The 17632-nt window shown below is 42.7% G+C and overlaps 1 protein-coding gene across 3 annotated transcripts in view; it reads right to left on the reverse strand.

Moving 5' to 3' along the window:
• The window catches only part of Med27 (mediator complex subunit 27), a 180348-nt gene that overhangs the window by 104588 nt on the left and 58128 nt on the right, over positions 1–17632 (reverse strand). For all 3 annotated transcript variants that reach the window (XM_090330848.1, XM_090330849.1, XM_090330850.1), the window contains one exon: positions 5319–5449. In XM_090330848.1, coding sequence (XP_090186974.1) covers positions 5319–5449 — 131 coding nt within the window. The remainder of the gene's footprint in view (positions 1–5318; positions 5450–17632) is intronic.

The raw sequence follows: 17632 nt of genomic DNA on the forward strand, positions 1-17632 counted from the left end.
AGAAGCTTGCACGTGATGCTGTTAATAATGAGCTTTGCAGGGCCAGTTATTGGAAACTGATCTCTTCCTTATTAATGTGGTCCCGCAATGCAGAGAAAAGATTTCTCCATGTTCTAGAATGCAAACAATGTTTTAATCTTTAATTATATTCTCAATTTCGTCTCTTCTGGAGAGCTATAGCCACCTAGTCTGAGGATTATTTCTTTATTACATAGCCTCTCTGTGGTATTTAATGAATATTGTTACTTAATACTTGCCAGTAGGGGAAAGAAGGAGTCGGTGAATTTCCACCCAAAGTCCCAATGACTTTTTTCCAAAACTCAGGAAGCTTGGAGCTGCACAGTCCCATAGCTTGTATGGGACATGGGCACAAAAAAAGCATGTGCTGGGCCGGGAGTTTGGCCGAGTGACAGAATGCTTGCCTAGCATGCACGAAGACCCGGGTTCGATTCCTTGGTACCACATACGTAGCAAAAAGCCAGAAGTGGTGCTGTGGCTCAAGTGGTAGAGCTCTAGCCTTGAGAAAAATCCAAGGACAGAGCTCAGGCCCTGAGCTCAAGCCCAGGCCTGGCAAAAAAAAAAAAAAAAAAGCATGTGCTCTGAGTGAGCCAGTGTGCTTGTCCCTGTAAACTTGCAGGACTCCACATTTCCACCGAAGAAACCTGGCTTACAATGAACTCTAGCCAATGGAGATCAGACTTTGGCTTCTACCACTATATGCATCAATAACCATATAATCAAATTCTGCCCTCAGCAAAATATAAACAATTCCAGGGGCAAAGCAAGACCCAAGCAACCAAGAAGAAAACCAAGGTCTTACACGGCTGTGTGTTTGGAGTCATTATGCAAATGAGTTTTGGTAATGAAACTGTAAAATCCTGGAATTTCACATCTGGGTGGTTTAGGGGTGGGGGAGGGAGGTGAGCGAGGTCTCAAAAATGAGCAACAAAAGAGTCAATGATATCATGGCCAGCTGGGAAGCTAAGGGAAGGGTCTGGCAGCTCCATGAGCATGGCAGGCAAGCACCTGCCTCACCTGTGAGACATCAATGACCCAACAGGCTCCCACTCATCGGTCGCTTCACAGAGGGTAGAAGGTGTGGCTTCCTTGCTCCCATGATTCCTGGGGACAACAGGAGCCTCTGCCTTTCAAGAACAGAGTGGCACACATCAGAGGACACACATCAGAGGAAGGAGTCAGTTGTCCAGACAAACGCCATGCGCCCTGCAAGTTTGTGGGGACCAACATTACCAGCCCTGCAAGTTCATGGCTGCTTGGTAGCCAATGTGTGGGGTGCGGCAGAAACAGTACCTCTTTCAGAAACTCCCAAATCAAGTCAACAGCCATGTTGAGGGCTGTCATTCAGATCCTGAAGCCCCAGGGGAGTGGGTGCGACAGGAAGTATGGTCCCCTCATGGAAAGGACACAATGAGTGCAACAGGGAGTATGGTCCCCTTGTGAACAGGACACAATGAGTGTGACAGGGGTATAGTTCCTCCTCGTGGAGAGGCCGCAGTGAGTGTACTGTCTTTGATACTTCTCCCCACACACCACGGCAATTACACTTAGCAACTCATTTCAATGAACGCAGTGGGAAAAAAGAGGCTCTGTGACTTTTTGCGCTGGCTTGGTTTGGCAGTACTGGGGACTGAATTAAGGACCTTGGGCTTACTACTAGGTAGGCACTCTACCACCAGCCCCACTCTACCAGTCCTTGTCTGTATTGGTTATTCTCAAAATAGGGTCTCATCTGATTCCCAGACTAGCCTGGACTTGGAACCTCCTATTTGTGCTTCCTCTTATTACTGGATGGCAGGCACATATCACAGCAGCCCCTTAACTTAGAATACACATAGGCACCAGCACACTCAGACATTAGCCGATATGAAGTCTTACAAACTTTCAGGCTCAAACTGGCCTCAAACCATGATCTGGGATCTCCATTTCCTAAATAGCTATGATTACAGGCATGAGCCACAGGGCCTGGCTGAAACACACTTTTCTCAGGGTAGGTCATCAAGAGAGCAACCTCCACCTGGTGGCTCTCATTCTCTTAGCTTGCCAGTCATAATGTCTTGTGGCCTATAAAGAGGCCAGCTGAGAGAGGACACACAGCTGCACCAGCTGGCTTGCAGGCCAGTGAGCACCCTAGGTCTTCAGGTGATCATGGCCCTCAAGAGAGATAATGAGGCAGAATAGTCCATACACCTACTCCCAGACACCATGGCAGAAAATGCTTGCTGATGAAAAAATACAAAGTTTGGGGGTAGTTATGCAGTGACAACTAATTAAGGTAGCAAACTAAAGGATCTGGGTGTTTCATAGGAGAGCCAAAGGATTTCCTATGACAAAGTTAATTATGGTCATATGCTTATAATAAACATTGTATAGTTAGGAATCTTTCATAGCATACAACCATAGCATCAGTATTAAAACACAAGTTCAATATTCCATAGATCAAATTATGCTGCCTTACATTATGAGCTAAATTTAGTAATACATTAGGATAGAACAATATTACAATAAAATCCTTTGTGGAAAGTTTGGTTATTAAAAATTATACATTAATGGAAAAAATCTAGAACAATATCCACGGTAACTTTCATAGGATGATTTGTTATCATTAAGATTTTCTTTAATCTACATTATACACATACATTACTAATGTTCTATTTCCTAACCTAAAAAAATGACCCCAATTAGCCTAGCAACTCTGTCACAGCCAATATCAATACAGTGAGTGACACACAGTCAGTGCTCAAGACACATGCACTGGTAGGCTTCTGGGGGCAGACCCTGTGCACTAAGGAGCAGTCTGCTGGATCCAGGAGAGCCCACAAGGCTCAGTGAGTTAAGAAAGCAGCAGACGATGGTCTACTAAGAATAGAAAGTGATTTCATCATTGTATTCTTCAGATATAGTGTCCACTTTTCTCTTTTAAAGTAAGTGTTCTGAGTGATCTATTATAAATTTCTAATGATAGCTGTGAATACCTTTCTCCCTCCCTTCCTACTCCCCCCACCCCTTGCATCATACCGGTGATTGTTGATTGTATGGTGCTTAAAATAGTTTCTAAGTGTCCTCATAATAGCATGTCACCTGTAAACAGGTTTCAAGCCAATGCAAATTAACAAATGGTGAACAGATGGACTGAGAACTGACTTTTGTCAAGAGAGAGTTAGCAACAAACACTTTTGGCTCCAGTCTTATGGGACTGTTAGAAAGTCTTTTGCTTCTCGCCAAACATCGACTCAGAAGACAACCCATGCAGGGAAAATGACAGGTTACGAGGCCCGCCAGGCTTCAGAGAGCTGAACACTGATGTGCAGAAACATCAAGTCAAAATGTAAAGACTAAGCCACAACTGAGTATAAGACCTTGCCTCAGCTTCAATAAAATAAAATACAGGGCCAGGAGAATAGCCTAGTCGTAGTGTGCTCATCTAACATGCATGAAGCCCTGAGTTTGGTTCCTCAGTACCACATACTGAAAAAAAGCCGGAAGTGGTGCTGTGGCTCAAGTGTCAGAGAGCTAGCCTTAAGCAAAAAAGAAAAAAAAAAAGTGTCCAAGGATAGTGCTCGGGCCCCGAGTTCAAGTCCCAGGACTAGAAAATAAAAATAAAAATAAAAATAAAAATAAAAATAAAATAAAATACAGCCCCTGGCATGCACACAGCAGAGAAGCCCAGTGTGTGGGGGGGGGCGGGGGGGGGGGAAGAGTCTGTCCAGGAAGGAAGCACAAAATCTGCAAGAAGTATGACAATCACAAAAATGGTGGCAGATGAGTACCAGCTGGCTAGAGAAGGGAAGGGACGTTGCTTTTCCCCTCTCCTTCCCAAGTCTCTGCTCAGAGAGGTTTTCTTTGGCCAACCTACTTAAACAGGGTCCCTCCCTTCCCACACTTTATTCCTATTATTCCCTTGCTGGCATTAAGACTAACTGGAAGTTATGGTGCTAGGAACCATGTCCATCTAGCTCATGACTGTCATACAACCATTCCCAGGCACACAACAGGCACAAGTACTTGTCAATCAAAAAAGCAAAATGGGATCTCATGTGAAGGCAAACAATCAAGTCTTATATGCAAATGATCCCTTGGACCAAAGAGGTAAAAAGTCTGTAACTAAGGACAAAAAAAAGTACAAGAAGAAAATGGTACAGGCTAGGGAGTATGTCCCAAGTTCAAACCCAGGCTTTAGAGAGTATGGTCCCTCACAGGGAAGTGTGCATGCTGACAGAAAAACTATAAGCAAGGACTGATTACACAGCAGTGAAAAGGAAAAATTAGCCTAGATGAATCTAACAGATACTCAGTTGAATTAAAAATAAAAAAGCTTATGATGTAAACATAAGCCATATAATGAATGATTGTTGTTCTTAAGGTACTATGTTATCTCTCATCACTTTTGCTGTCCCTTGGTTATCTCATATTGTTACAGTATCTCACTTTGTTACCTGATATATCGGATATATTTGTATTTGGTTATTTGAAATTGGATAGGGAACAGGGGAAAACAAGATGAGGGGTGGGGGGGGGAGGGAAATGGGGACCAAGTCATGTGAAAGGGTATCAATGTATGGGAATTAATGCACCATCTATCTGGCAAATATCATGTAACCCTTCTATTAATTACAATAAAAAATAAAAGCTGATATGCTGGCCTTATAAGTGTAGCTCCGTGAGCTTAGCAGGACAAGGCTCTGAGGTACACTCAATTCTAAGTATGTGCGCGCGTGCACACACAGGCACACACAGGCACACAGACGTACAAAAGATGATGCATGCCTATCAAGGATAGGCAAAATTATTTTTGTGGTCTCACTATGTAGTCCAAGACTTGACCTCTCAATGCTAGGGTCACAGGCACATATCATCATGCCCTAGCAAAAATGAACAGCATTCAGAAGGATGCTAGGGTTGGATGCAGGAGTGAGACTGGGCATGTGAAGACAAAGTCTCAGGGTTCTGGAAGTGATAGGGGCATGATACACACATCTATGACAGGTCAGCAAGCTGCTAGGCCCTCACTGTCCCTGATGTTGCTGCTACGAGGAAGAGAAAGCTCCATGATTCTCCTTAGCAGGAGAACCCAGTCCTAGCTGATCCCCTAGGGGCTCACAGCTGTATATCCTTGGACAAGCTAGGGGCTAGGTGCAAAAGCTGCCTCAGACAATATGTCAACTATGAACTGCAGTTCCATAACTTATGTTTTCCAAAAGAAAGAAATTGTGTTGTAAAAGTATCATTTTGACAGGCCTAAAACAAGTACAAAACATTGTTCATCAGGACCAAGACCCCTTCTGAAGCCCCTTACTCACTGTGGTGGGAGGACCAGCGTGGTAGGCTGAGATTTCGGTCGGCGCTTGGCAGACACGCCCATCTGATTGGCAGAGCGCTTCAGAGACTGCTGATTCAGGAGGCCTGATGCTAGACCTGCATGGTACTGCAACTGCAGGGAAGAAAAAGGAGGAAATGGGCACTTGGAAAGTGTGGGACAAAGGCAGGAACTGTCAATACTTGATAGCCTTACCCCTTACCACACCCCAGGTTATTTCAAATATCTAACATGCTGCTTCAAGGAATTTCTTCTTGAGGAGATTACTAGATGAAGCTATATGAGGTGTGTATCACAACATCACAGATGACGGGTACATCCCATCAAAGCTTATGAGAACTGGACCAGGCAAGTAGATAACATAGCAGAAGAACCTTATTATATGGTAAAACTAACAACAAAAGAGGCTATACTATAGGCAGACTTAAAAAAAAAAAAAAAAAGATGCTTCAGAGAACACTAATATTTCTAAATCCTAGTTAGAAATTGGGTATTCTTTTTCTTTCTTCTTTACTTTTTCACTCTTATTCATATAGGTCTTACACAAATATTTTTAACCTGTGCCATTTTGTTAATAAGATCCAAAGGCTTATACGACAAGGCCTCATATCTAAAATATACCTACATATCAAAAAAAAATCAAATCTCTCAAAAACAAATCCTCAAAGAAACAACCATCCCATTAAAAAGTGGGCTAAAGGGCCAGGAGTTCAGCCTATTGGTAGAGTGCTTGCCTAGCACGCACGAAGACCCAAGTTCAATTCCTCAGTACCACATACATAGAAAAAGCCAAAAGTGGTTCTGTGGCTCAAGTAGTAGAGTGCTAACCTTGAGGAAAGCCCAAGGACAGAGCTAAGGCCCTGAGTTCAAGCCAGAGGACTGGCCAAAAAAAAAAAAAAAAAAAGAAAAGAAAATGGGCTAAAGACTTAAAGAGAAACTTCTCTGAAGAAGAAATAACAATGGCCTATAGCCAGGCACAGTGGCTCATGCCTGTAATCCTAACTACGAAGGAGGCTGAAATCTGAGGATTAAGGTTCAAAGCCAGCCCAGACACAAAAGGACCTGAGACTCTTATCCCCAATTAACCACTAGAAACAAAAACAAAAACAAAAACAGGAAGTGGGGCTTGGCTCAAGAGTAGAGCAATAGCCTTGAGCTGAAGACCTCAGGGACAGAACCCAGGCAAGAGTTCAAGCCCCATGACCCACCAAAAAAAAAAAAAAAAAAAAAAAAAAAAAGGCCTATAGACACATGAAGAAATCCTCCACATCTCTGGCCATAAAAGAAATGCAAATCAAAACAACTGAGATTCTACCTCACTCTGGTTAGAATGGCCATTATCAAGAAATCTAATAACAACAGATGCTGGCAGGGATGTAGCCAGAAGGGAGCTCTACTACACTGTTCGGGGGAGTATAAACTTGTTCAGCCACTCTGGAAAGCAGTATGGTGATTCCTCAAAAGACTAAACACAGAGCTCTCTTATGACCTAGCAATTCCACTCCTTGGCATTTACCGAAACACCCAGAAACAAGGGCATACTAAACTTACTAGCACAACGATGTTCACTGCAGCATTATTTACCATAGTGAAGATATGGAACCAACTCAGATGCCCCTCAGTAGATGACTGGATCAAGATGTGGTACTTATATACAATGGAATTCTATGCTACCATCAGAAAGAATGACATCGCCCCATTCATAAGGAAATGGAAAAACTTGGAAAAAAATCACATTAAGTGAAATAAGCCAGACCCAAAGGAACACTGGCTCCATGGTTTCCTTCAATTGTAATAATTAGTACATATCTAGGACTCTCCTAGCAGAGGATCACAATAGCTCAAAAGCTATGTACGTATGATATATATATAGGATAAGACTAAACAAAATGAACTCTAGGCTATGAAAACAAAAGGTTTATCTCTGTGATTGTTATTCTTAATGTACTATGTTATTTCTTTTCTCTTTTTTCCCTGTTATGGTGAATCTCATGTGGTTACTGTATCTGACTTTGTTACCTGGTATACTGTATATATGTTTAATTGAAATAGGGAAGGAAAGGGGGAGAAACAAGATGATTGGGAGGGGATGGGGCAGGCAAAGGGGGACAAAAACATGAGGAGTATCAATATGCAAGGAGTAAGGCACCCACTATCTGATGAATGTAATTGTAACCCCTCTATATACATTAACCCTGACAATACAAAAGAATAAAGATCCAAAGGCTTTCCTTGGATATAAAGATGGTTCTGAGGAACTCCTGCTATTACCATGCCTTACTTATAATACAAACAGTCTATTACTATAAACCAGGAAGCCTCAACATACAGTGAGTAAGCATCTAGTCCCTTCTCCAGGGCTGCCTTATTTGATGGGTAAGGCACAAATATCAGTCACTGGAACAAGCTCATGAATATATCTGACAACAATGTGCAAAGGCTTAGGGGCTCACTGGAAGGAGTGATAGAGGAGTCCAGTTGGTTTCCACATGCACATGGCTAGAAGGATGCACCAGGCGAGAAGCTGCATCCCTTACACAGGCTCTGTGCCAGCATCCTTCCCTTTATTCCTGGACAAAATGCTGAGCTTGGAGGTTACTTGGGAGACATCATTCGACTGTCGTATTTCCACTTTTCCGTTGGAAAAGAGAAATGTCATTGCCTGGTTCTAAACCAAACAAGCCTTTTTAAAAATATACTTTTTCAACATAAAGTTTGTTCAAAATATAACACACTCATTTTATGTACAGTTTGAAGAGTTTTGACAAAGGTAAATGCCTATGTGAACAAGACCTTAATAAGGATCTAGAAATTTTCTATCACTACAGAAAGCACCCTTGTGCCAACCCCTACCATAGGGATCTTTTGATTTGAAAAACAACTATTCTCACTCATTGTCAAACAAGTCATCTATCTAATTTGATATGTGACAGTGACTTTCACCTTCCTTTTTCAAACTCATGCTTTTGTATTTTAGGTCCTAAAGTTGTCATCAATCTCTCTAAAATAAAATTAGCTTTGAAAGGTATCCCAAGTTTGAACAGATGTAAATAAAACACTCAAACATGCAAATGCCAATTTAAGAATTTGGATTGAGACCATTTATAACATCCAATATGTTTCTTCTCTTCTCAAATTAAGTGAGGTCTTTCAAACACATATTTAGAATTAACTAAATATACAAATAGTAATTCATTCTGAATTTCTGAATCAATTTCTTCTCAAAATGCTCTTCCAAAGCATACATTTTCTTTGCCGAGTCAGCTACATTACAGCTCATGGTAATGAAATGGTGACCACCATATATAAAGGGCCGAGCCCTGGATACAAAGGGTAATAATAACAATCTGAAAAATAGATGGCCTCACCTAAAGCCATTAGGCTGCACACAAATAGAGAGTGAGAACACAAAGCCAATCAAAATGATGCGTTCCTTGCAAGTGGCTATAAAAATGAAGATATCCAGTGACCCCACAAGACTGGCCCCGCTGTGTCTGGAGCATCCATATTGCCTCTGAGCAGGCTCTTGATTTACTTGGCTGGTTACTGTAGGAGCCTATGACTATCCAATACAAGACAGAGATGTATCACCTTTATAATAAAAACAGAGGGCTTCTTAGGGGTGAAAAGGGGGGGGCATAATCTGGCCTTAACAACTCATCTTAGACCAATGAATTTTGCTCAAATTTGGTTTTCTTGTACAGATTTCTCAAATGGGAAATCGATGTAAGCAAGGGACAGTATAAGTTTGAAAGACAATGTTTCAAAATGTCAGCGGCTTGGTTTCGATCTCCACCTCCCTCCCCCACCGCACCCCCCCCACCGCACCCCCCCCCCTCTGAATCTGCAATGAGTGCAATATGCACAGGGCTTTCTGGAATGAAAAGGAAAGACAGCTTGGCAGGCCCCTCCTGGCTCCAGCCACCCTCTCTCCCTTCGGTTCTCCTTCTTCCTTGTCTGTGCAAGCTCAGCCTTCTAGTCCTGCTGACTGAGAGGGGGAATCTGTTAACAATGCAGGGGAGGGAGGTGGCCCACCTGGCATTCATGGATCTTTACTTAAACAAAAACACAGCAGCAGAAGTAAGCACTAACTGGCGTCCATCACTCTCCCATAGGTCCTCAGAAGCTCTGTCATACTACTCTAAGAGCACCTGTGGTGGGAGAGTTCCTCTCCCCTCAACAGCCTGCCTTTACAAGCTGACTCATACTGATGAAGTAGCATTTGTTAATCATATATACGGATCCAAGTTTCCAGGAACACCATTCTGACTGTCAAGATCTATAAGGGGCCCATTAAATATTAACCAGACCACCTTTGTAAAGGGAGAAGAGGTCAATGTTAGTAAAACTGACAGGTAGTTTCTGTCTAACTGGATTTCTATGTTATTTAAGCACCAAATACTCCAACCCATGCAACACCATTTAGAGCTAAAAAGACTCTTGGAAAATGTTCCTTCAGCCAATGGTTCAAAAACAGCAGAAGGGAGTTCAAAGCAAATCCACAAATTAACATTAAGAACATATCACGCCACAGAACACTGCCATAAGCTTTCAATTACAGGTTCTGTAATATTTTCTATAAAAGTGTATTTCAATAAACATGCTCCTCGCCAAATGTCTGTGCTATAGAAACAACTCCCTTTCAAAAAAAAGCAACTTATCAACGCTCCAATGTGATTTCTCTCCAACATCATTTTCCACACTGACCAGGGAGAAAAGGCAAATGGGAAAGAATGCAAGAGCTTTTTGGGGTTTTCATATCCTGCAACCATGGTGGTGGGCGCGCCTGTGGGGCAGGATCTTGCCTGCAGCTGCCAGGGCACAGCTCAGTCTCCTCGGAGTTTCGGTCTCTTGGGAGTATGGAGAACATTTCTCCCAGATAGAATTCCACTATCAGTTGATTTCAGCCCTCTAATTTGATGAATGACCCAGAATTTTTCTATCAGTTTTCAATGTAAGCCCCTTTATAATCAATTCTACCTGCTAATCTCTATACCTGGGGAAATTCAACAACTCATGATAATCTGAAGAAGAAACCAATTAGTACTGGTCTAGTGTTTTTAAGGTAAGGCTCAGTGACATACTGAACAAGTTTGAGGGAGGGTCCCAACAAGCTAATGTGCAGACTGAAGTCTCTGGAAGCTTCCTCTTGGGAAACAGGTTCTGGACTTTGTTATTAATAGGAGCTATTTGGTTTCACATACGCCACCTCCTGTTCTAGAAAGTACACACAGCTCTAGGATTGGATTCCATCACATTCTAAAGATTTGAGGGCACATTGCTCTGTGGTAAAGAGGAGAAGTAATGGCCTCACAATATTCATTCAGACTGTCTCCCCAGGAGAGTTTCAGTTTTTACAGAATCTTCAAAGTGTTCAAATTACTGGGGTCAAAATTAGCTTTAATATGCCTTGAATTACAAATAATGCCATATATTGGAAGGAATCTACATGAAAGAAAGTGGTAAAAACAGGATTCAAATGCAAAGTGTTTGACTTAAATTTCGGCTTCAGAAAATCAAATGAGCCAGCACCCCCCTACTAAGGTCTCTGCTTGCTTCATACTTTCCATACTTAATCCAAAACAGACAAGGAAATTGTTCTGAAATGGACCAGAGAAGGGTCCACTGGAAACTCCCCACTTCTACCACGGCAATATTATGATTAAGCCAGTGCTATTGAAGCAGGCCTGGTACTTCTAGACTAACAGATCCGCTGCAGCTTCCTGGGGGTCCATGTCAGTATCTCATGATACACCAAGTCTTTCCATCCATGCCATATGGCCTGAATCATACTTGAAGATAATCTGACATTCAAAATTCTCAAAACTTACATGGAAGATCAATCAAGATTTGATTCCTCCTACGTTAAAAATCATTGTTTCCTTCTGAAGAATTCATCAAAGTTGTCTTTTTGGGTGGAGGAAGCCTTCCTAACCTGGAGGTACGATTCACTTCATTTTTAAAAATCACGTTATACATAAGTTTCTCACAACACTAGCAATCCATACTGGCACTGCCAGTAAGCAAACTCTACACACAAACAACGATGTCCAGACTCAACCAGAGCACAGGAGGGTATGGAGACTGTCCGCCAGAAACTCCAGCCTTCTTGTGCTCGTTCTTGGTGTGAGAGTTCCACCCAGGAGGCTCATCTTGAGAGTGATGTGAATACTGAACAGAGTCTCCTAATGGTGTCAACTGACAAGCACACTGGCAGGTTACTGCACCGGTCACTGGCACCAACCTAGAGAGTAGACTGGCTCTGTCCAGCAGTCCCATAAACTAGCTTCTTTCAGAAGCAAACACACTGCTCAGTAAAAATCTCACTGTTGTGACAAAGCCATAACGAAAATCTTTCTTCCCTATTCCAGTTGTCCAAAATATGACAAGGTAAAGAGCACGCAAGGCAGTATGGACTTCTAGACAGGACAGCCCTGCCACTACAGTGGAACACTTCAGTATCTCAGACTGCAGGCTTCTAATAACATCAGAAAGCTCTTAGAAGCTGGTACTGGTGGGTGGCTCATGCCTATAATCCCAACTACTCCAGAGAGTTGAGACTCGGAGGATTACAGTTCAAGCCAACCTATGCCAAAAAGTCCATGAAGCTTCATCTCTACCAGCAACATGCCAGACTGGAAATGTGGCTCAAATGGTAGAGCACCAGCCATGAGCAAAAGAGCTAAACGAGTGTTGGCCTTAGAGATACCTCCACCTCCATGTTACATGGGAAGTCACTGAGCCAAGGTCCTACGTGTGATGAGAGGGAGCTGGGATCCCGGGTCCACTTCACGTAAAAGGAACAGGCACTGTCTATGCCTGCTGTAGCAGTGAAACACAGTGCTAGCCTGGACAGGGAAGTAGACCATATTTCTCTTCGGTCTGAATGTCACTGATGCTTGCAGCTCCTTTACACCCTCCATCAGACCTCTTCCAGGCCTAGAAATGCCACATGCACTCCACTCCCTCTTGTTGACTCCAGGCTGTGTGAACTTTGGAAAGGTTTAACCTCATCATTTTGAGGTTTTCATACCAAGCATTAAAGACCTTGGAGAAAAGAAGTCACAAAACTACAGGAACTTTAATATTGTCAGAAAATCTGAGTTCTATGTTCAGCTGTATAACATACTTAACCTTGTTAGCCAGTCAGAAGATGCTTCCCAGATATTGTCTGATGACAGGAAATCATGGCCTGCCTAGTTAGATAATCTGGATTTTACTAAAGAATTCTCTTAGAAATTTTGCACTAGACATGATGAGAGCCACAGCAAGGATCCCAGGGCCACTTTCTCCTCCAGGTCCCTGAGCCACCACACAAGGTCTACAGACCATGTCAAGATGTATCACGACAATGTGGAGACATGGGACACATCCTGGTACGGCTGGGATGTGTCTACACAGCATCAGGGCATGGTGCTAATCTGAGGTTCTCATAATCATATCCCAAATAATTACAGATTTCAGCTGGAACCAAGACTTGTGCAAAATCAGGAATACTCTGTTACCACTCTGAGGTGTATAGACCTTTGTCCCTCATTATTGAAATATATTTTGTTTCCAACTAATGAGAAAGGGCAATATATTACAACGAAGCTCTGATTCTTCTTCTAAGCACAAATCTGGGCCAAAAAAAAAAAAAAGCAAGCAAGTCTGTCTGGTATTATATGTGTCAAGGAAAACAGTTACAGAAAAACATCACATACCTAATTGTTTTGCTTGGGTTTTAATCTAAATATCAGGCCGTGATATTAGCTTTTTTCTTTCTTTTATCTCCTAACGCTTCTTTCCAATATCCAACTTCCTAAAAAAATAAATGTGAGCTTTTATGGTAAGTAATCCTTTTACTTGGTCAAAGCAGTATCAATAAACCATAAGAAGGAAGGTCCAATTTATCTGTCTATTTGTTCTCTACTGGGAAGCTGGGTTTCAGGCCTTTCAATTACCATGAAAGCAGGACCCAAATCAGGGCTGTGCTTCCTGCATGACTGAGGCAGTGTTTACATGCTAAATGCCATTTGGGCTTTTTTTCTACCCACTTAGGAATCCTCTACTGTCCAGACTTCAAAAGCTATCAAAGTAGTAAACAGACAGGAAGACAACAGCAGTTTTTCTTCTAACTAGGTACATTGCTTAGGGTTGAGTAGAATTGTCTCACTGAACTTCCCAGAGTTCACACCTCGATTAACAAGCCTTCCTCCACAACTTCTCCTAGTTATACTACAGCTGTATGCAGGCTGTCAGACTTTAAATGTCAATCAGCCAGAAGACATATCACTCATGTATCTGAACAAATTCACAGACAAAGCAAACTGTGAATGTAGCTAAAAATGGAGGCAAAATCATTCTAGGGCCATTTGCAGAGGGAGAAGGAAAGAAGACCAAAGAAAGCAAAGGTGGGGATGAGCAGCAATCAGGAAATGAGGACCGCACAGCACCTGGGGACCCACCTCAAAGGCTCAAGGTCCCAAAGAGAGGTCACTGGGTGGTCAGATCACACACATCTGGAAGCTGAACATTTTGTCTCTCTAAATTACTCCCCTAAAGGCCTCATCCTCAATACCATGGTATTTGGAGGTAGGGTCTTGGGGGGAGCAACTAGGCTTAGATGAGGTCACGGGGAAAACCTCCCTCCTTTAAAGGTCACTGACACTATGAGAGGAGAAAGAGACCCAGGTGTCACCCCATTCCTCCCCACAGGGTGAGGATAGAGCAGGATGGCAGCCTGCTGCAAATGAGGGAGAAGGCCTCCAGGCCTTCTCTGCTAGGACCTTGATTTTGAACTTCTCAGCCTCCAAAATCTTGAGAAGTAAATGTTTATGGTTGAAGCCATTCATTCTATGGTATTTTATTACAGCAGCCCCAACCAAGATGCGTGGCCACTTAACATGATATAGGCAAAGCAGGGTGTTGGTGGCTCACGCCTGTAATTCTCACTACTCAGGAGGATGAGATCTGAAGATTGTGGTTCAGATCCATCCTGGGCAGTGAAGTCTGTGAAACTCATAGCCAATTAACAAGCAAAAAGCCTAATGTGCATAAAGGCATAATATTTGTGCCTCTGATCATATAGAATAATATTTATCAAAATAAATTCCAGGAAATGCGCAAGAGGTGTTTTGTTTTCTTTTTGTCTTGTTTGTTCACATATCTGTCTTTGGGATGGTAAGGAGGGGCATGGAAACAGGGACAAAGAGTAAACAAATATAGCAGTGGTACTCACAAGACACTATGTTGAAAATGAACTATACAGCTGTTGGTGGGGATAGGAGGGTAAAACTGTATGAGAGGGAGGGAAGGAATGACATTTTCCAAAAAGATATGTATTCATTACCTGACTTATATAACTACAGTCCCTCTGTACATCTTCTTTACAATAACAATGTTTAAGCCCAAAAAGGAAATACAGTTTAAGTGGTGAGCATCAGCCTTGAACAGAAGGAAAAAAAAAAAAGCCTTAAAATAAATTAAAAAATTAAGATGTAGGGTGGAACACAGATAGGACCAGGTAAAATTTAACAGTGCAGAAATGAAGAAGCACCTAAAGAGACACCCACATGGTAGCCTGAGTCAGAATGCACACTCCCAAGAAGAGCAACACCGTGGGCCATCTGACTGCACTAGGAGAAAAAGGTCCAACTATTTCCTCTGGTCACCAGCTACACTCAGTAGCTATGCACTGACACCAGACTTTCTTGTACCTAAAATGCACTGTATACTAATGTCAGGAGATGTCATTAACCACTGTCAGGAGATGTAAGAAGAGGATACGTCCACAATTCCCTGGATACTATTACCCAAGTAATAACATACTATTTTCAAAATGAATACTTACAAAGTCTGGGTCAACAGTCTACAAAGCAAGGCTGGAATTATATCTGAGGCCCCTTCAACACTGAAATGCTATAATATAATAGAGATTTCTCTATATAACACAGCTTGGGTTTGGCTTCTTGCTGTAAAGATCAACATTGGTGGAATTTAAATATACTCATGAAAAGCTAACTTTTTACTGCTCACCAAAGTTCCCATTTAAAGGCCAGGGCTCAGGCAAGAGTTCCTTACAACACCTTGGGCCTGATATTAGTCAGACTGGAACACTATGCTAACACCCTGGCAGATACTCAAATGCTGACTGATATCTAGAAACTCATTCATTATTCTTGCCAAATACTCAAGGGAGGACTGGGAAGAGACTAATATTTCCATACAATACAGCGTCCCTGGGTACCTTCTTCCCCAAAGAAAACAGAGGTTCTCAATGAGAAATTACTACAAGGAGAACCACAGACACTTCCACATCTTGACTGCAGATAGTCCTAAACATTGATCATTTACAGAATCATATAAACTAGTCAATGATTTTCTAAAAATTATCAGCCTAATGAAATCATGGTTAGGTTATTATCATAACCTACAGATAGTATAAAGAAGGGGCGACTCTTCTCTGCCTCCCATGGGTTTAGACTTGTTGAGAAACTTACTGAACCCCCTCTTCCTCTGTGGGGCATGAAAAGCCCTTTGCTGCTTGATGCTCTGCTTTAGCGGCCTTCCGATCCCCCCACTGGCTTCCTGCCTTTCCTCAGAAGACAACAGTCTACTGGGCAAATGACTACAACGCAGGGGCTCGACCAACCTGCTTCAATGCTTGCTTACCAGAAAGAAGGGAAGGCAGCACAGAGAAATCTCAGATGGAAGACAGAAGCCACACAATCACTGACTTGAAAAACCATCTCACTATGGTGTTGGGAACACAGGAGCCACAGCCATTAGGGCACATACGGCTGCTTCATTAGTTCAGGCCAGGAACCATGCATGGGAGCATTAGACAGCACTCCTGTACTCTGTACTATCTCTTTAGGAAGAGGAAGAATGAGGCCCCACCTGAGAACTAGCAGTAGGCAGCCACTGCTTTCCTCTGCACTCTACCACAGAGCAGCAAAGGCTCAACTCTGTAGTGTGGCCTTGTGGGCAAAAGGGTGAGCCTTGTTGCCACTAGTGACTCTGGGCTTCCTCTCCCTTCTGAACATGGCTCTTCCTCAGCCTACACTCATCCAAAAGGAACAGGGTCATTTTTTATGTTTACAGAGCACACTATGACAGCTGGGCTTTCAAGGGTCTTAGCTCAATAAAATTCCCAGGAGGGAGGTATTGTCAGCCTTTCCTACAAGGCAGAGAGCCAAGAAATCTTGCTGAAATGATGTGATACACTACACACAAAGCCTCAAGCACACAAAGCCAGCACAACTGCAACTGCTCCAATTCTCAGACGTGACCCTACCCAGAAATCCCTCTTCTTACAAAGCTGATTAGAGAGTAATCAAATACTGTCACCCTAAGCATGTCAGATAATACATTGATTAAGGGTAATGGAAAAAAAAAGGGGGGGGGGGATGCAGCTATTTCCTGTTCTAAAGGAATGGCTATACTGGGAAGAACACCGACTTGGAATTGTTCAACAACTAAGGAAGACAATTCATCACACAGAGCTGCCTCTAGGCTGATCTTGAGTGAATCTTCAACAAACTAAGGACAACTTCACAGGGCTCAGAAGCCTGGTAAGCACACTACATGAGAGGCAACTGGAGAATCAGCTGGGAAACTTCATCTAATAGACTGTGCAGGTTGATCCTTTTAACTGACACCAACCCAAATGCCCAGAAAGCTGGCTCAATCTTTTTGCGCCAGTACTGGGGGAACTGACTCAGGGTCAGGTGTCGTCCCTGAGCTTTTGGGGACAACACTATTGCTCTATCACTTAGGATTACAGGTGAGAACCACCAGCACCTGGCAAGAGTCCTTCTTAAGCTCCTAACAAGGACTGGAAGACTGCTGCCTCTCTAGATAGCCAGGATAGTGCCTTTGTAGGTGTACTGAAGACCTATGGTTAGCTCCCACCTGTGATTGGTTACACAGAAAAAGACAGATCAATGGGAAGGGTTTGGGAAAACTGTGTGAATCCAGTAATTCAATGTATCTATATGACTTGAGGGGAGGGGCAGGGTTGAGATAGATGGGAGAGAGAATGATCTCAGGGATGACATTAAGATACATTATATTCATAAATTAGCATGTGAATCGAAATCCCAATAATTAAAAATAAAAATAACAAAATAAACAACAGATTGAGTCAGTGTCCTACTAATCAATCACTATGACCTAGGCAAAGCAAGATTTCTATTCTTAAGAGCACAGCTGTGCGGGCAGCAGCCTAGATACAAGTCAGAGGCCCTCTATGGGAGCAGCAGTATGACCCTGGGTCAGTTATTCACCATCCCAAAGCCTCCAATGTCTTCTAGA

The sequence above is a fragment of the Megascapheus bottae genome, chromosome 3 (genome assembly GCF_031878675.1).
Source record: "Megascapheus bottae isolate mThoBot1 chromosome 3, mThoBot2.hap1, whole genome shotgun sequence".
Lineage (NCBI taxonomy): Eukaryota > Metazoa > Chordata > Mammalia > Rodentia > Geomyidae > Megascapheus > Megascapheus bottae.